Below are 20,810 nucleotides of genomic sequence, written 5' to 3'. Positions count from 1 at the left end.
GATCAACTCGTATAGATTACTTGCTCCATAGTATATAGGCAACTAACCAATGATGGTTAGTATATAGCCTGAACCAACCATCATTGGTTAATTGTCGATATACTATGGAACAATTAATCTATACGAGCCTCTTTTGTTTTTAATTATTTCCTCCCATTCTATATCTTTTTTTAATCTATGGAGCAATTAATCTACTACGGATGTTTATTTCTTCTTCGGGCACAAACCCTCCTTTTATAAATAACACTGACCAAGCATTTTAAACAGGGTGACCCCATTTGAATATCAATCGTCTGCTTGGCAAGAACTGCAAGGTTGAAGTAATCTGTTCAACTTCCATGTTTTTATGTACTGGTTACACTAAAATATTGAGTTCCTCCCATTGACATCAGGCTAGTGGGTCTCAAGGGAAACCAATAAATGTTCTATTGGCTCCGTGTACGGCATATTTGGCGAATTGTTAGGGTTGATTGGCTGAGGGGGGCTATCTCAGTTTAGTACCCTACCATTTTTTGCCGTTGGCCATAATCCATGAATGTAGAAGTATTCACTCGTAGCATATTCTGGCTCGACAAACTGGTGGAGCATATGGTCCTTCCCCCTCCAAATCCTCATAGCGACAATAGGTGGGGGCCCATTGAAGGACCAGCCCATAATACAAAATGGGCTGCCCTCCAACAACCTGAGGGGAGTATACGGCAAAGACCAAAACAATGACCCCATTGCGTTATTTCTCAAATTTTATATTTCCAAGCATGGAAATCATGATTGAGTTTTTGCATTCACAAATCAAAGTTAATTACCAAAGAGTTACATTTTTTTCCCCATAAGTTCATATTTGTGGTGAAGATATCTACTTTTTGTTTAGCATTTTGATGTAGTTAACTTTTTTTTTTTCTTTATGAAAGAAAAAAAAAACATAAAGAAAAAAAAAAAAAAAAACTGTGTGTACTCCCCTAGCATGGCCTCGTCATGCTCCCAAACACTTCAACAACATTTTCATGGAGTCCACTTTGTGCATGAATTCAACATAAACATGTGACGCTGGAATGATTCGAAGCACAACGTGGCTATACTTCATTCCAACACATATGCAATCCCTCCATCAAGTGTCGGACTCAACTAGAACAATATAATCCAATCTCATATCTAATCCAACCACTCACACGGGCCAATAAAAGTTTTCATGTATCTGAGATTGAGTACAATGACTTGTTTTCCAATCTATACTAGAGCTATTTCCTTCTTTTGTCTTCTATGGTGTAGGGGTTTGACATATCTTGATATGGATGCTTTCGCAGACGACGTTTTTGTGAAGGGTTCCCAATGGGCTTCAGGAACGTTGGAGATGGAGATAGATGCTGAATGGTTCATAAGTATTTGTGTATATATTGCCATAAGAATCGAGACCAAAGATGAAGTCCAAATGCAGGTATTGTATAGTTTACCACTAAGTGTATGGACCCCACATAAGTGTGTGGTTGTAAAGTGGTATACTTCCAGACTATTAAATAATTACTCGAGTGAAATTATACAATAGTCCAGAAGTACCTTCACGTGATACTCCGAATCACTTTATAACCGCACATTCCTATGGGGCCTACCACCAAGTGTATGAACTCCACATGAATGTGTGGTTGTAAAGTGATCTCGATACTACGTGGCAACACCCCGAACTATTGAACAATGACTCTCCAGATCATATTGGGTCAATACCAAAGCCACATTGGGTTATAAAACGGGGACAAAAAGCTCAAGCGGAAGCAAAATAATATTAACCATTGAGGAGAGTGGACAAGCCATAATTATAAAAAAATAAAAATAAAAATAAAAAAGTTTCCAAAAGAGCCATCCCATAGGTACCCTCCAAAGCTGTGCAAGTACTAGATTATGTCCATACAAAAACAACTAAATGACTACTGCCTCTCATCACAACCCAATTTCTTACCCAAAGCAAGTACAATTCTTCCCTTCACGAGGACTATAATATGATCACATCTCCTCGTTCACAGTTTCTAAAAACATGTAAAGCAGTAAACATAAGTTAACGTTCGTATAAAATACTGCAAGCAAATGTTATAATGTGCCACAGATGAGCAAGCAATTCATGTAACAAGGTGCTTGTAAACTAAAACGGTCATTAAGCAATTCCATAAATAACCATTCTATATTATGGTCCACAACCAATGAATGGTAAGAGGAATTGCGACCAGCTCAACAACGGGATGCACAATTCTGTAAATCCTAGCATGCTTATTGTCCTCGAGCAGAAGGACTAATCTGTTGTGCAATGAATGGAACCAACACCAATCCCATTCGAGTAGAAAATTCTCTACTTCGAATTGCTTGATGGAACACCACCAATCCCATGGAAAAGTAAACTTCGGGCTTCAACTTAGACATAAACTTGCTCAATCACAGTCCGGATGGTGGAGATATAGCCGTTTGAAGCTCGTGAACTGCGCAGCAAAAAGGCTGGTATCGAACGCTTGCCTAACCCGTACGTGTGCCCCAAAAAACAGATTGTCGCACTAATTTGCGCCCAACACGTGCGTAACCCCTTGGGGAGATATTTTTGCAATTCGACAAAAAAACCCATCCACAGTCTCAATTTTAGCCATTAATTCACTATGGAGTGCCCAACTCGTCAAATCCATCCCCAAAAACATTGTAAGTATGAACATGCAAGACTTACACAGGTCGGAAGGATTCAAGCTCAAAAACTCAACGAATGGCTTCCAAAACTCATACTTCCAATTACTCTAAGTGAAGACATGATAACCACTGATCACAAGAATTAAGTTTGAATTAAGCATGCATGAACTGCCAGTTCTCCTAGAGGTTTCACAAGACAATTAAAAGTTAAAACAAGTAGAAGCGATAAGGCTCGCCAAAGAAGGAAACAGATCAATGTTATTAGTGTTGTTATTTTTTTTGAACTTGATTTCCTAGAATCCAAAATTCGAAAAACACAAAATGAACAAAGTGTTAACCACTATAATTTCCAGTACCCCATTCCGAAGCACCAAAAACAAAGTCCTTTTCAAGACCATAAGACATACAAAGAAAACGGGATCTATGTATAAGAAACTTATACGCAATTGATGGTAGCTGGCCTAAGTGTCATCTGTCATGCATGTTTGGAAGCTTTCTAAATTTGCCTCAACCTATTCCTTCAAGTTTCCAGAAACATTATAAAAAAAAATCAAGTGCACCTCAAGAAGACAAGAACCCATCATCTCTTAAGCAATGTCAAAGATAAAATGATGTGAAAGCATATTAATCTACAGAGTTTTCTTTCACAGTTAACAGGCGGTTTTACCACAATTCAGTTACTGTGAGCAAAGGAACCTCCCTTTTTTTTGGTTTCAACATCAACATACATCACTAAGAGATTAAAAAGATACCAAATAACAAATAAATAAACAAGTCGTGCTTTAAAAAGAGTTGGGAAAGGCTAGTAAGACATCATCAAACAATCCAAACTTACCTTTATTCCCTTTAGTATTGGTGTTGCCACGGAACCCCATGGTCAGCATCCATGTCAACCGAGACCAGGCTCTCAATGTACGAATGCACGCCAGAATACTCTAAATTGAAAAAAATCGGAGGATAGCTAATCGTGCCATCTTTTGGATTGTAGCGAACTAAATGCTTACGGTTAAGCATATGCAGTAAAACTTCACCATTCCTCAAAACGCAAACAAGTGTGGTAGATTTTAAATTCGATGCACTTGCCATGTAAGGTACCGCAGCCAACTTGGTCCAAGACTCTCTAACACCATATTCCTTCATCACCCATACATCAGCACAAGTGCGGTAGTCATGGATCACACACAGGCATCCATTGACAGCACACATTATTTCATGCGAAAGACCAACTCGATACTCAGGTTTCAGAACCTCTCCATAGGTCTCCGTCGCCAAATCAAGAGAAACAATAATCCCATTGGTCTTCCTACGCCAATCCCAATGGAGGGCCCCGTTGACAAATACCCCTGAACAATGTCGATAAGTTCTGTAAGGATGATGACCATGAGGAAAGTCTCCAATCCTTCTCCACGAATCGGTCCTCATTGTCCTCATTGTATACACCTCCACTTCAAAATGAAAACCAATATCGATGTGCACATTAGAAAGGAATCCCACCACTTTGTAATCATCAATAGAGGCATCATAACCAAACCCATAAGCTGCTAAATGATCTGGCGGCAGACGAACACTAGGCAATCTCTTGGATTTCCTCGTTGACGGGTTCCACAGAAACAAAGTTCTTGCAGTTTCGATGCACACCAACCCATCACATGAACCTAAAATCCTTACTCCATCCCCAAGACCACGGGGGTCACACCCTGGGTAATCAAGTCTAACAGCAGCATCAGAATGTTCATGGAAAGCAGAGTAAAGAGAATGTGATCTAACACCGTGACTTATTAAGAGTCTATGGTGGGTGCAATCATTACTAATGTTGCTGGATGATGCTCGACGGAGATGGATTCTCGCGAAATTGGGATCAGAAATCAAAGAGCGCCAAGACTTGCAAACGCACCTCGATCGCAACAGCGACTTGACGGGAAGCCTGGACAGTATTTCTTCGACAATGATTTCTAGCGGCAGGTTCGGCAGTAGTATTTGCTGAGAATCTTCTTCCGTGCCGGTGATTTTGGGCGGGATGTTCGGCAGCAAATCTTCTTCCATCTGATTGGTGGATTGGGACGATGATGATGAACCCATAAGGAATAAGCTAGATTCTTCTAAGTACACCCATTTCGTTCGTTCGGATAGTTTGGAAATGGTGATTCGCACTGCTGCGCCAATGAGTAGTACAAATAGGAGTACTAGGTTTAGGGTGGGTTCTTGTAAAAAAATTATTTTGTGCTTTATTCGTTTTTTAAAATTATTTTTGTTATATTTGCATTATAGGTTTTTTTTTTTATCAATCATCCATCTCAACGATATGAGTCCGAAAAGTAAAAAAAAAAACAGTTGTTTAATACTCCCTCCGTTCCTAAATAAGTGTTCAGCGCGCCAAACTAAGTCTTCAAAAAAATGCATTTGTTTTGTTTAAAAAATCAAATTTTTTCCATAAATCAATAGATAGCAATGAATTCTATTAGATTGTGAAAAAAAATTAAATTTTTTAATAAAAATTATGCATATTTTGTAAAGCCTAGTTTTGCGTGCCGGATACTTATTTAGGAACGGAGGGAGTACTATTTGTTCCCATCTTTAGTGAACTTTTTCCAACATCTGTCCATATTTTTATGCCTTTTCGATTTGTCTCGTCGAGACGAACGATTAACCCCAAAAATTACGACGAAACTAAAAAAAAAATTATAAAATGTAAAAAATACCAAAATAAGTTCTGAACAAATAAGTTTATAAAAACGCAGTGCTATTGGGAAGGCGTTTTTTGAGTAAAAAATTACTCCTACTATGAGAAATGATAGGCACACACCACTCAACCACACCTCTCTCATGTGCATGTTGGGCCCGCCATGTGGAGTTCTCATTATTGTATTCTCATGTGTAGAAGTCCCACATGAATGTTAGAGGAGTGTGATCAGAGGCGTAATTGTTGGGTGTGTACCTAACACTCCACAAAAATAATCGAAACCCCAATTTTAGAACTCGTCGACATTGTTAACGGAGGCGTAGTTGATGGGTGTGTACCTAACACTCCACAAAAATAATCGAAACCCCAATTTTAGAACTCGTCAGCATTGTTAATGACTAGCGAATGCTTGTGTCTAAAAGCACATTGGAGTGTCTCATAGTCTTAATTTAAATAAAATTTCTATACTACCCTGCTGCTCTACCGGATAATCGTAATCTGAGATGTTTTTATATTTGATCATATAAAGTAACATTATTTTACATAGAGATACATTATCTAAAAAGTAAGGATAGATAAAGATAGATTTATTATTAGAATATTCTATGTATTTTTTAAAAAAAGAAATGATCTGATGACTATAAATTTAACATGAAGTGATCTAACGGTTGTAAAAGTTGCTCTCATTCATATATCTAAACATTTTTAATAAAAAACCGTTCTATTTTATAGTAATGTAGATATAATAATCAGATTAATCGGAATTGTGTAGATAGGATTTCGCATGTATTTTTTCTTGGGAGACTAGGTTCGGCCACGTGTAAAGCACGAAAATTATGTGCCTGTTGTTTTTTATGATGAAGGTCGAAAAATAAACTTGAGGTGATAGAGAATTGCCATTTGGATGCTCGTGATCAGTTTGGGAAATGAAGAATTAGCTTTGCAGTCGAGGAAATGGCAATGGTTGGGAGAAGAGTGAATACAAAATGGTAGGTAATGATTTGGAAATCTGGATTGGTGAATACAGAATTGCCATTTTTAAAAGGAGATAAGTGAGCTAGGGTAATAGACATTGTTGCAAATTATGCACATCAAAAGATTGGCTATAATATCTATTATGTTACGAGATTTTTTTTATAAGCAACAAAATTTTATTAATAACTCGACAAAGGGTACATCGAGGAGAGACTAAATATAGACCACTAAGAAAGAGGTACTATATAGGCATGAAGGGAAGGAAAAGAAAATAAAATAAATTACATTCAATGGAAATTGAATGGTTTCCAACGGTCAGACTATAACATTTCAGGAGCAGCTTCATTAGATCATGAATTCAATAAAATGATCTTACATAGGACTTTAGTAGAGTTCATCTCTTCATCCAGCATAATTCCATCACCATCAAATACAGCAAAAGTGATCCCATTAAATCATGAAATCCCAGCAAACTGATTTACAGCAGAATTCATCAATAATGCAGTAATAGTTCAGCTCATTATTCAGCCATGTCTAACAACAATTGGAGGATCAGCATTTGGCGTGTAAATAGACATAACTCATAATGTCATTTGCCCAGCATTTGTTAGCCCTCCCCACGTTTGGGAGTTGGAAAGAGAGACATAGAACACACCTAAATATCATGAATTCAACGAAAGGAATCTTCAGCAAGAGTTCAGTATAAATCAGGTCCTTATTCAGCTCAGTTCCATTAGTAACAGAAGGAGCAAAAGTGCTTAGCAAAAAAAAGGAGAAAGCATTCCCATTAAATCATGGAACCCAACAAACTGATTTCCAGCAAGAAACATCAACATTGCAGCAATAGTTCAACTTGTTATACAGCAATGGCCAATATCAATAGGAGCATCAACAGTTGGACAGTAAAACATGCTCAAAAAGCCAATAGTAATCCAACTATCTTTTAGCCCTCCGCACGGTTGGGAGTTGTAAAGAGATAATGGCACACACGTGAATATAATAAGCATTTGGATAGTTGAGATACCGAAATTCTGAAATTCTTCATGAATCACCACCTGCAGGAAATAACAGCTTTGCCTCAATTCAGGTAAGGCCCACACTTGACTGATACTCTTTAGCCCTCCAAAGCTGTGGAGTTGAAAGAGTATTGGATTTTCACACAACATCTTCGTGACTTCTTGTCCATAAACTTCAACTTTCATTGACCTCATTAGCCCTCCATAACATCTAGGATTTGAGAAGAGGACTGACATCCAGTACGCCTCTTAGACCTCCCCAAAGTTGGGAGTTGAAAATAGGAAAATACCACACCCGCTCAATAGGTACAAAAGGACCAGCAGTAGGTGTAGCCCAAAGAATCCATATGACTGTTAGCCCTCCAAGAGTTGGAGTTGCAAGAACAAAGAACAAGTCATTCAACAACCACAGCAGAAACAGCATCAAGGGAGCATACCACAACACCAATATTGGAGCAGCAACACTTAAAAGTTACAAAGATTGCAGCACAGCCCTCCGAGAGTTAGGATGAGAGCAGACAAGAAGACACTATAGACTCCAAAAAAGGAAAAACCACAAAAGAAAAAGACTGTAACACACAATAGGGGACAAACACCACCTCACACTCAACCCAGGAACAACAAAGAAAGGACCAAAAATAAGAACACCAACCCCACCACCCAGACACACGCCAACCCAAACAAGAGAGCTAACCTAGACCCCTAACTCCAAAATCAACCCAAACAAAGCAAAGGGAGAAAAGAGGATAACACCTAAAGCCCAAGACTCAAGACCCCCACCACAGCCCCACCTAGAAGACCCAGACCCAATCTTTTTTAAAAAGCCTTCTCAAATGATATCGAAGCAGGTGGATCTATGAAAATTATGCTTTTCCCCACTCTTTTTTAACATAGTAATGCGCTGTAATGAAGTCTCTTTATAAAATCCAAACTTCTTAGTAAAATTCTTCATGGGTATGATTAGCTGGATTAATAATGAATTTCACTTAGCAAGCTCAAATGTTGGGAAATTAAATTTTATGAAGCATGGATACTCTATTTGGCCTCCATATCAAGTATCGTATCCGTATTGAATACTGATACTCTCGGATATTTTCCAGAGATGTATCTAATACGCTTTTTAAAGTATCCTGCTTTTAGAATTATTTTTGAGTATCCCGATACGTTTCAAATACTTTCGGATACACTTTGGATACATATCTGATATGTGTTGGACATGCTCGGATATGTTTCAGATACGCGCGAGAGTAAATATGTTATTACTTAAAATATATGGGTTAAAATTGCAAGTAGGACTATTTTTTCCTTTTTTCCTTTCATGCTTGTTTGTCGGAAGGTCTCTAACAAGCTCAAAGTGGTGGTTTTAAGTGTGTTTGCAGAATTTTTCATATTCCTTAACGTAATCCGGTCATATTCGTGTGTCCAATTGAGGGCTCAAGAGATTCTCTGACTCGGTTCAAAAAAAAGGAAAAAAAAAGAGATTCTTGACCAAATTATTGCCATGAGAAGTATGAATTTTAACCTTGATGGATGAATTACCGAAGCTGGCAATTGTTCTTTAGTGTAATATACTATAATGGCACGCAATTGCTACTTCTCGGGTCGGTTTGGATTGAAAAGTTAGGTAACGTATTTTTTCGTTTTTATTCAAATTTTTTATCTCCAGCCCGAAGGAAGACAGGAAAAAAGAAAGACCAAAATATCACGGAATTCATCCCAACCATCAGAAAATTGCTGATTCACAACCTTTACCGGCCAGATCCTATATCCATGTGCAATCAAAATCCATGTTGCTGAACCAGCAGGCAGGAAGTATCGCCGAAGCCCTTGTGGCAATCACTGCAAACAAAACCCAGCCATAACTAATCGATCCAGAAATGCACATATGCAAGATATGCTAGGAACAAACAATAGCAAGACAAACCTGCACAACATTAACAGGACTGGCATGCGCCAAAAGCCAGCAGCTGCCTACACCTATACAAGAAAGCATAAAGACCCAACAATATCGAACAGAGGAAACGCAAGAAGGAATGAATACGGAGCGCAAATGCACAACAAAAGGCTTGAAATTTTAAAAAATGCACATGTGATCACTATTTGAATGAACCAAAGGAGCCTGCACACGCACCTTCTTCGCTATACTGCAAGAAGGAATAGTACACAATGCCATCCAGCCATGCAGCTAATTGGAACTTAAAATTCCATTCCAAAGTGCAGGTTGAGGGCGACACACCATGGTATTCCTCAAGAAAAGTATCGAAGGGCCTATGCGTCATGTGATTTCCCTCACCAGGAATGGGAATAGCACAAATCACCTTTTCTCCCTGAGCAGTTTGCAAATAATACACACCTGCCCTTGCAAAACCATTAACACCATGGCTAATTATGTCCCATCGAACAAATGGCGCATGCATGACCATTCTAACATAAAAATGCAAAACTCAAAATTAGCTACAAACGAAAACTCAAAAAATGCAAGCTAAAAGTTCAAAGCAAGGCCATAAACAAAAGTATTTTCTTTACCTATGACACAGTGGCTAAATTTTTTTAATGCAAGAGCACCCAAAATTGAACAAACACAAACTGAGTGAGCAGACAACAAACATAGACACAGAGGCACACACAAACCAAAGGCAAACCAATAACTCAATGCCTTTATCCATCCACAAAAGAGCACAATTCAGCAATGAACCGAAAAAATTTAGCAATAGCACTCTCTCTCTCTCTACAAAATTGAACAAACACAAACTGAGTCAGCAGACAATAAACATAGACACAGAGGCACACACAAACAAAAGGTAAACCAATAACTCAATCCCTTTATCCATCCACTAAAGAGCACAAATTCAGCAATGAACCGAAAAAATGCAGAACGCTAAAGAACATGCATGACCAATGGACCAAAACAATAGCACTCTCTCTCTCTCTCTCTCTCTCTCTCTCTCTCTCTCTCTCTCTCTCTCTCTCTCTGTAGATCTCTCGAAGGTGCAAGTAAGAAGCCCTAATTTCAACTGAAATCCTTGTTTCTGGTTAAACACTACAAACAAAAGCATTTTCTCCACCCATGACATATTGGTTTAATTTTTTTAATGCGAGAGCACCCAAAATTGAACAAACACAAACTAAGTTAGCAGACAACAAACATTCATATAGAGGCACACACAAATAATAGGCAAACTAATGACTCAATCTCTTTGTCCATCCACAAAAGAGCACAAATTTAGCAATGTGAACCGAAAAAATGCAGAACGCTAAACAATATGCATGACCAAGGCCCAAAACCCTTGTTTCGAAGCTGCATGCAATGAGCCCTAATTTCGACGCAAACCCTTGTTTCTGGTTACGTACTCATATAAAGATCTAATTATTATTTGTGATTTTTTTATTCGGCATTTATGCATTGTTGAACTCTGTATCTTAAAAAAAAATAAAAAATTAAGCGCCAAAACCCAAAGTTCCCAAGCACGAACCCAAAAACCAAGTAAGAATCCCCAATTTCAACAACAAAACCAAGTAAGAAGCACCAATTTCAACCCAAACCCTTCTTTCTGGTTATGTACTCAGTTAATTCACACAAAGATCTAATTAGTATTTGCGATCTTCTTTACTCAGTATATATGGATTGTTGAACTCTGCATCTCAAAAAAAAAAAAAACCGAGGCCCAAAACCCTAAGTTCTCAAGCGCAAATCCAAAAACCAACAGCAATAGACACCTCCCCCAAACAAGCCCACCGGACAAACCACAGAGCATAAAGAAAAGCACGGGATAAGGAAATCGAAACAACAAAACCAAGCCCAGCCCGGACAAGGCACAAAGCGTAAAAAAAAGAGCATGAGAAAAGAAAACCAAAACAGCAAAACCAACCCTGGGCACTAAGGCCACCAAAAGAAAACACTACCACACACACGGAATCCAGCAAATCGCCCCAGAACTCTCTCTCTCTCTCTCTCTCTCTCTCTCTCTCTGCAGCAGTTATGCGAAAAGCAAACCAAGAAAAGGAAGGGTGGGAACAAACACGGGAAGAAGTGAGGGACATGGGACAACAGGAGCCGCGTATCTGGCTGCCAAACGAAAAGTCAGAAATAGCCTCAAACCCACAACTGAAGGGATTTCAATCGGGGGGATAAATGTGTCCGAAATCGAAAATTGGGCATCTGAAAAACTGTTTCTTTTATTATAACGGTTGGATATAGACAACCAGACAAAAGATATGGCATAACGAAATATACACAAACCTAAACTGGGCTTTAAAAAGTGAAATGGCATCTGATCAAATTCTAATGTTACTTTTGCTCACTTGCTCATGAATTATCTTAACCAGATTCCAACACCATTCAACATCAGTACACACGTCTTTATATTTTCTTCTTTGCTATATCTGCTAAACCCCAAGCCTGATTTGAATTTTCCAATTAGCCATATTAACTGTAAATCCATATATTATATTACATAGTCCAAAAAGACCACGTGTTCTTAATACCTCTTGAACATACCACTTTCATCAACACATGACCAAAAGCCAAATAATCGGTGACAAACATACTAATTAGGAAATCAATGACTAAACCCAAAACCAACAGCACTCAAGAGCAGATGATGTCGACTAACAAATCAATGGCAAAAAAACCCAAAATCCACAACCCAAAACTTTAACATAAGTTCACATACACAGCTCAAACCTAAAACTTTCGGGAAAACGAGAACACACCTGTGCTAAACCCAACCCAGCAACAACAAAGCAACAACCATAGCCACAAATCCAAGCTAAACTTAACCTAGCAAATCCCACTGGACGCAACAGAAGCAGCCACAAAAAGCAAATCCACAGCAAAAAAACCCAAAATCCACAACCCAAAACTCTAACATAATCTCACATACACAGCTCAAACCCAAAACTTACGGGAAAACGAAAACCAGCCTGTGGTAAAAAGAGTAGCACAAAACAAAATCCCAAATCAAATCGCCCCAAAACCCCTCTCTTTCTCTCTCCAGCTGTCCCACAAAAACCAAATGAAAAAACGAAAGGCACAAGGAGAGGGAAGAAACAAAAGGCACAGGGACAGGGAAGGAGCCCGGAGACAAGCGGAAAAAGGGGAAAGAAAAAAAATAGATAAAACGGGAGAAGAGAGAGGAAGAAAGACAAATACCCGATGGTGATGCCGTTGATGGAGTAGAGAATCCGTGTGGCGATGCGATGCAGCGGTCGTTGATCGAAGGAGGAGCAGAGAGCCAGCAAACAGAGACAGAACAGAGAGGGAGGCGAGAGAGAGACGCTGTAAAAGAAGCAGCCCAAATGGACGCACCGAATTCATCACGAATCCCGGGGGACGGCCGAACAGCGACATCTGTACACAGGCACAGGCGGCAACGAAATGACCCAACTACCCCCATACGCTGGGCAATCCGTTAAACGGGCCAAATTAAAGGGTAAATTCGTCCAAATTGAATTTAGGAGATCTGAAAAACTGCCTCTTTTTATATAACGGTTGGATAACGGTTGGAAACGTGAAAAGGCAAGGGAATACTATGAAACAAAAGCATAGGGTTCATAGCAGATGATATATAAGCAAGACTACCTCTATCGCTTAATATTCACCGTTCAACATTTATATCGTCCGTCTTGGCAAATAATAGTCCAGATTTTTTAACTCTTCCCTAAAAGAGTTTGTTAAAATCTGGACCATACATTTTTTGACGGTAAAATTGAGAGCGGTGGGAAGAACAGTGAAAGTTGAGCGGTGGGCGTAGCATTTTTTATGATATATATAGATCAAATCAAACCCTGTTTCAATGTGTCGGTTTTGATGTCAGTAAAAGGTGAGTCTTGTGGCAATAGGAAGGAGAAGGAGAATGAAGTAAAGCATACGCAGCATATATATGAATGCATAGAGTATGATCCAAGTTAACAGTTTCTCTTTCACCTGACGGATTGATCACCTATAAGAATAATTGAAATTGGGGTGCCTAGGCAGCCTAGCCTCCTCAGATCTTTTACTATTGTTATTTGATGGTAGTATATCTCAACAAATGTATTGATCTATGTTAAGAGCAAATATTGCTTATTGTGTATGCCACGTAAGTAGGTGGTGCCGCGGTGGGACTGATCCCTCAAATTTAGTCAAGGTGCGCGTAAATTGACCTGGCCACCTGAGTTATCAAAAAGAATATTACTTATCGTGACAATAATCATTTGCCTATGGTGATGTGCTAGTATTTTTTTACGTTAAGTAGACATAACTTACTAAATGGCAAATTAGCAATGCACGAACACATAACTGTCCGATGTCACACATTGAATATTTTTAAATATAGGTCTGGCCTCGTGCGAGGCACGAGAATCATGCCCGTTGAAGAGGGTGTTTCTTGCCCGTTGCAGAGAATGAGTGAGTGATTGTTGCAGTTGCAGTGCATGGTCAGGGAGATGAAATTGTGTACCAGTCGTGTGTTGCTTTCAAGAAGAGCAAAAGCCTTACCTGAAAACCAGACAAAGGAAGGATGGCATGTTGTTGATTATTCTGTGCGTATCGATTCGAAATCAGAGCAAAATCAAATTCAATACTCTTGTAATTAGTTTGTCTCCTATGACAGTTCAGCGTTGAAGGTAGAGCTGGTTCAAAGATATGGCAAACTGGATTTGTTCGTAAAAAAAAAAACACCAACTGTAGTTGATAAAAAAAAAAAAACACCAATAATCTGTACAGCAACTGTACAACTGTTTTGGGATTCCCGACACACCAAAACAAGAACAAGAAATAAGAATGAAAAAAAAACAAGGAGAAGTGGGTAGCCATCGAAATAATTACAATAGTTTCGAACCTCTCCACTAACTGTAAAATCAACTCTTGACTGCGAATTGCAACTTGATTTACTGCTCAGCATCGACGAGAGGTAACAGACTCACATGTAAAGCCCCAGAACCAAATCACATTGAGAAGCCCAAGAGAAATTAGTTGAATCTTGATTGAGAACTACTCAAACAAAACAACAAAGAAACGTCCATTCAACGAATTGTGTTTTCTAGTCTCACCTAAGCAATCACCTAGATTGTGATTGGAAGCTTATCTTGGCCTTGGTATTTCGGATTCTCCTTTATTATGGGCATTAGACTGATCAACAACTAAGGTTTTCGTCGCAATGTCATTGCTAAAACCACAAATATGGCAACCTGCAGCTCCAGAATTATATCAATATCGACAGTTCAGATCGTAGAAGCAGGAAATTTTACTGGGAAAATGTTCCAGGAGCAAAACCCTTCTGAAAAAGCACCGATCATTAAAAGAAGATACAGCGTAATTATCTTCTGAACATATTTTCTCAAATCCTTGATCCGGCATAAATGAGCTTAAAAGAAGAGAGAGGTTCCTGCTTTAAAAACCTAACATAGTGAAGCATAATATAGTGGATCATACAAGCATGCAATCAAAAGCATACATTGTTTCAAAGTTTTGTAAGCATAACAGCTCCAGGAAGCTAGTAACATACCAAACTCATAATTTAGGCCAGGAGTCAAATGAGAGATGGGTCAGGGAACTCTATGATCAAGGTCTAACCAATCCCTCATTTCTATAAACAACAAATATAATTGGATCATACACTCCACAATATCCATGCCATTCATCTAGCAAACAAACTAAAAGCATGATAAAGACCCCCTACTCTTGAGCCTCTTCACTCACAACTAATTGATTTTGATTTGGATGTTATAACATAATATTAGAGTTGAGATAAGACTGAATTACTCTCATAGTAACTTGTTTCCGCTTTGTTCATGTCATAAATGTACCATATATCACAGATTGCATTCTATAATTCTTTTGCTTACCTCTCTGAGTCACACACACGATGAGTGTTAGAATTTGTTTTGCGTCAGTATAATTAATCCTCCAAAGTTAGTATATGAACAATGTAAGTCTCTGCATATGTCGTCAATTAGGAGTTATACGCCTCAACAAAATTTAAACATCTTGTGCACTTGGTCACAAAACAGTTCTGAAAGAAAGAAAATAAATTAAAGCATGCATAAAAGATGCTATTTAATGGAGAGCATAATAATTTAAGATAATATTTCTTGCAAAAGTGGAAAAATAATCGAAAGGAGAAGATATCTCAAACTGCATAAGGAAGGTCTATTAGGTCCATCCTTATTTAGACAAGTAATCAACTCCTACACTCCACAATATATGTGCAATTCGTCCATTAAGCAAATTAAATGTGTGCCCGACAACTGCCATTTAGTTCAGCCCTTCCAAACAGTTCCATTTTCCTCGTATGGGCATCAAAATGATGGAGCACCACCACTTCAATTAATTGTGCCTGTTTGTCAACAGCTATGTAGCACTGACACTCCAAAAGGGCACCGTGTTCACGTATTGGACACTGGGACGCGGCGGGGACATGTATTGGATACGCCACGTGGCGTGTCCAATAATAATTATTATTTTTTGATAGGGGACATGGCAGGGACACGGTTGGGGACACGCCGGGGACGCGGCTAGGTGTCAAAATGTAATATTTTTAAAATTTTTGGGGGTTAATATGAAATTATTCAAAACATTTGGGTTAAACTGTAATTTTTCCTTTGAAAAAAATTTATATAATTTGTGAAATTATTCATATACAATGGTTCATAATTATATATATATATATATATATATATATATATATATATATATATGTATGTACATATATTTATTTTTTATTTATTTATAAACATGGCGTGTCTCCCGCCGTGGCCGTATCTCCATTTTTTTAGAATTGCCGTGTCCCGTGTCCATATTCGTGTCCGTATCCGTATCCGTGCTACATAGGTCAACAGCTTCCAACTACTCAAAGAACACGTCCCACGTTCCAGTATACTCCTTAAGGAGATATTTTAGGAAAACAACAAACTAACAACCAACACGTGTCACATCCCATACCAAATGTGATCCAAGCCTTTCATGTGCTGTTGTGCATGTTAATTAAGACTAACAGCGCCCAATCCTATGACTAACATATCACTTGGCTTTTTAATGCTCTTTTCATTCCAAATTGTCCTATGGGTTACCCAATAAAACGTGCTATAGATGACAAAAATTTTGTCCAGAATGTTTCAAACTTGCCCACGACAATAACCCAATAAGTTTCGGGAGCTAAACCGAAAACACAATCACACCTCGACAACCTGTCCATGCTACATCTGAGTGCGAGAGGTTCAAGTTTCAGATATAGGACACTTGTCCAGTCCTAGGAATCATCAAAACGCTTAGTTCAGTTAGGAATCTTCTCTAATGTGTTGTATTCATTGGCCCAAAGTCAGAAGCCTCAAATTCATTAAATCTTAGTAACTAAATAATGAACATAAAAATTCCAAGTCATTACGTCGACCACAACATGACAACAAGCTTTTACCTTATTCTTAAAGCTAAAGAAAACGACGAAAAGCTAATCAAGGAAAACGGCAAAAATTACATGAGATTTTGCAGATGCTTGTTGAGAAACCTTTTTTGACCCCTTAGCTGCTCCTTGATGGATAGCCAGGTCAGTAAGTATGCTGTCCATTGACCACAATACAAAGGAACCAAGTGCTTCAAAAGATCAATGGCCAAGCCAATCGGCTGATGTCCTATAAACAACTTCAGAAATATGAGAAAGAGGGATCTGTTCGAAAAAGTTGTAAGCTAAGTTTAGCTATCCATTCCTTCTACTGGAAGATGATATGAATTACTGTGAATGTCAAATCGAAGCTGTTTGACTGTTGAGGTAAGGTTAAATCAGACAAGGATTGAACAATTCTAGAAAAGCATATCAAAGACATCTCGCTAGTTAATGAAAATATATCCCTACTTCCAAATGCTCAAATCAAAGAAGAGTAGCATAACTAAAAATGAGGGAAATTAATAACTGGTGAAGCTTGGAAGAAAGTATAAAATCACATGCAACAACCTACAATTCTGTATTCTTTTCCTTTCCAATTCGCAGGAAATCATTGACATGTATCGTAAGAACTATAGCAACAAGAAAATACAATTACTCGAGAGTCTACAACTCTGTATGTTGGCATGAAATGCAACACTTCTTGCATGCAAAACAAACTCATTGGCCACACAAATCATCCACATTTTTAAGACATATCTTAAGACGACGAACTCTATCTCTCTCTAAGACATCATTTATACTATAAGGGTGTGTTTCCGATATATGTCTTTTTTGCTTCAGGCCAATGACAATAGTGAATTTTCCCTTGCTAAATGGCATTTTAATTGATATATGTGGACTAACATACATAAAATTTTCTTTTATTCGCATCGCAAAAGTTTTGACAGGAAAAAAAAAACTGCATTGATATAATTTCTCAATAGGTACAACATTCCCTCTAAATTCATCCTCCCATTTGCCCGATAAGTCCAACGCTCCCTGCTTTATTGCCTTATCAAACAGAAGAAACTCACCTTGGTTTGGGAGCTAAAGATGAGAGTGAGAGCATCTACATTCTGCACCATTCAACAAAGAAGCTTAAGGGGAAAATCAAACCAAATCATTTTATTAGGGTATCCGCTGCTTCACATTCTTAAACCGGGAAAGAAAATAACATGGCAAACAAATCAAAAGAAAAATCATTTTTTTTCCTGGCTCAACAGAGTGGGGTTTTCCTCTTTTTCTTTTTTCCTCTTCCGATACTGTAGTAGTGTAGTTGATAAAAAAAAACACCAATAATCTGTACAGCAACTATACAACTGTTTTGGGATTCTCGAGTTGAGTTTCGCCGTCACCAGAGTTCCGTAGATGCTTGGCAAGTAGAGAGAGGAATGAGTCTAATGATCAGCATCAGCTGACTGCACATGCATAAACAGTGTGGGAGATGTCCACAGTTAGCACTCGCTGCCAAGGAGAAAAGGCTTTAGAGCATCTCTGATAGCCTAGGCAAAATCCTAGGAAAACTGCCTAAAAAGAGTGGTATTTATCTACTTTAGCTAGCTGTTCAACATAAGGGTACCCAATAGCCTAGGTTTCCAAAACACCATATGTACCAGATTCTACCCATCTCCCTCTCTTTCTCTCCTCTCACTCAGAACCCATAAACCTCAAATACAAAGAGAGAAATTGAAATCCAACCGAAGATAAACACATACAAATCCAGCCAAAATTGAAACACACAAATTCATATCCACAAACGCCAATCGAGGGACTTAATTGGCAAAATCAAGCCAAAATTGGCAAGCGAAAACTGGTTCTTATTATTCATGGTATGAAATAGACTTCCTGATAGTAAATAGTCAACATCAAGATGCCAGTCCTTTGTAAGTTCCATTATGGTGCAAATATTGTAGTAAGCCAAGGTTGCATACTTGCATCTTATCATCTTAATCAAAACACTTGAATCTTGTTCGTACTCTTTTTTTTGGATTGTACATTTTTAAGTTTTTACATTCGTTTTTCAGTTTTTTGCCTTGCAATTTAAATTTTCTGTTCTATATACAGGCCATAAGGCACCTCCACACGCATTCTTTTTGGTTTTTAATAAGAGGGAGAACATTTTAATAGAGACATTAACAAATCTAGTTAATATGAACAGATTACAAAAAACTTTTAAGTCCTAACATCACTTTCATAGAGAACCATGCGGAATGGGCTAACACAGATACACACATCATGTTGCTTTAATATATCACAAATACATACATGAGCAAAATATTTTTTTTGTAATCGCAGATCTAAGCAGCGATTTTAGGAGTAAACATACAAAAGCTATACATAACTTGCATCCTAGATAATCCGTGTCCCGAATATCAAACTATGTAATAACCTGTAACCAAATTAAAGACGTTGAAAATAACAAAAGAATCGATCATAAGAATTTCCTGTCCCAAGCAGTCACTCCAACTACTCACCTAGCTTCAACTACCAAGCTGTAGTATATCATTAAAAGCATATTGCTCCAAGGAGAAGAAGTCAACTGTTCCAACACAACCTAAAAAGCCAAAACAGAACGTGTATTATCATTCTATCAGTCCTCACCGGATCAACAGACCTATTAGAGCCTATCCATCTAAGAAGTGCAAGTTTGACTCAAATCGGCATGTATCTATGCCGGTGCACGCATATGTTTTTGGGTGAACTGTAGATTTTATAAAGCTCAAATAAACAAAAACAAACACCAAAGCACAAGAACTCGCAACTGCACAAAGCTGTACCAGAGCCAGCTGCACAAAACGGACAAAAAAAATCAACAAAATTGCAGAGCAAGGATCACCCACACAAAATTGCACGCATATGTTGTGAAAGAAGTGCCCAAATGGTCCTGAATAGGCGAATAAGTAATTCCATAGCATGATTTGGTTGAAGAGAGACTTGATTAGTGAGCAACAGAGAGAGAGAGAGAGAGAGAGAGAGACGGGGATGGGCACCAGTGAGGCCTAGAGATAATGTCGTGATCTGAGGTCGACGCTGTGTAAGACGTGAGGTCGGCGCTGATTGAGGCAGAGACATGGCTTTCTCTATCTGAGAGTTCCTATCTTTAGATCAAGCTATTGAAGACCAAATGGAAAAAAATCCCAACCCTAAGCATGCTGGGTATGGGTTTATTAAGGAGGGAGTTTGGTACCTGCAATGAGAACGATGACAACATCCCAACTTTCAAAACCCAGGTCGATCATCCATCTTCTTCATCGTTCTCATCTTCCTCGCCTACGGACCTATCGATTGGGGAAGAATCACCGTCCCTTCTTCCTCCCATCTAGCAAAGCAATGGACCAAATGCATAGTTATTCTGCTTGGAATTCTATCGAAGAAACATCGCAGAGAGAGAGAGTGGCCATGGAATCGTGAACACGGATCGCAGGAGAGAGAGAGAGAGAAGCTGGTCGTGGGTTTCTCGGATGGTCGTTCGGACGTCGGGTGGCGGATTGGACGATAGAGAGGAGCCGGTCGTGGGTGAAGGAGGAGAGGAGGGAGCGGGCGTCGTCAGGGGTGAGTTGGGGGGCGGCGACGAAGAGGCCGGGTTATTGGCCGTTGTTGTTGTCGTCCATGGCTGGGGGTTTGTGGAAGGAATCAGGGTTTGGGGTCTGCGGAAGGAATTAAAATGGGGAAGCGGCAGGAGGGAGAAACTGTGGCGTAGACAAACTGTAAAATGGCCGAAATTAAAGGGCAGAACTGTAATAAAAACGATTTGCATACCCTGGGCAATCCGTGAAATGGGCCAAATTAAAGGATAAATTCGTCCAAATTGAATTTTGGACATGCGAAACACTGCCTCTTTTTATATATATATATATATATATATATATATATATATATATATATATATATATATATATATATAACGGTTGGAAATGAATTAGGATCCAGTGTATCAACATACTAATTTTTTTAAGAAGAATAAATACATTAGGAAATCATTCCTATTGAATTTCGATCAACATGATTTATGACATGATAATAATGGTTTCAATGATAGTTAAAAAGTGAAAACATATTTCTTTATCACATATTATGTGTGGG

General features: G+C 38.5%; 2 protein-coding genes across 3 annotated transcripts; both read right to left on the bottom strand.

The window, feature by feature from the left end:
• Positions 1-1,839: 1,839 nt before the first annotated feature.
• LOC131311654 (F-box/kelch-repeat protein At3g23880-like) lies at positions 1,840-4,836 on the bottom strand. Its single transcript, XM_058339178.1, has 2 exons — positions 3,491-4,836; positions 1,840-2,015 (listed from the first exon to the last, which is right to left on the bottom strand). The coding sequence occupies exon 1, from the start codon at positions 4,732-4,734 to the stop codon at positions 3,502-3,504; it is 1,233 nt and encodes a 410-aa protein (XP_058195161.1). The 5' UTR covers positions 4,735-4,836; the 3' UTR covers positions 1,840-2,015; positions 3,491-3,501.
• Positions 4,837-7,065: 2,229 nt separating this feature from the next.
• Positions 7,066-20,415, bottom strand: LOC131311652 (uncharacterized). Of its 2 annotated transcripts, XM_058339176.1 has the most exons (6): positions 19,915-20,415; positions 16,782-19,281; positions 12,479-14,496; positions 9,458-9,679; positions 9,251-9,303; positions 7,066-9,165 (listed from the first exon to the last, which is right to left on the bottom strand). In XM_058339176.1, the coding sequence occupies exons 3-6, from the start codon at positions 12,720-12,722 to the stop codon at positions 9,163-9,165; spliced, it is 522 nt and encodes a 173-aa protein (XP_058195159.1). In that variant the 5' UTR covers positions 12,723-14,496; positions 16,782-19,281; positions 19,915-20,415; the 3' UTR covers positions 7,066-9,162. The 2 variants fall into 2 exon arrangements, with proteins under 2 accessions (XP_058195159.1, XP_058195160.1); XM_058339177.1 differs by lacking the exons at positions 16,782-19,281; positions 19,915-20,415 and having other exon boundaries at positions 12,479-15,589.
• Positions 20,416-20,810: the final 395 nt, after the last annotated feature.

This window comes from Rhododendron vialii, chromosome 12a (genome assembly GCF_030253575.1).
Source record: "Rhododendron vialii isolate Sample 1 chromosome 12a, ASM3025357v1".
In the NCBI taxonomy this organism is placed as follows: Eukaryota; Viridiplantae; Streptophyta; class Magnoliopsida; order Ericales; family Ericaceae; genus Rhododendron; species Rhododendron vialii.
This window is presented reverse-complemented; position numbering and strand designations above follow the sequence as displayed.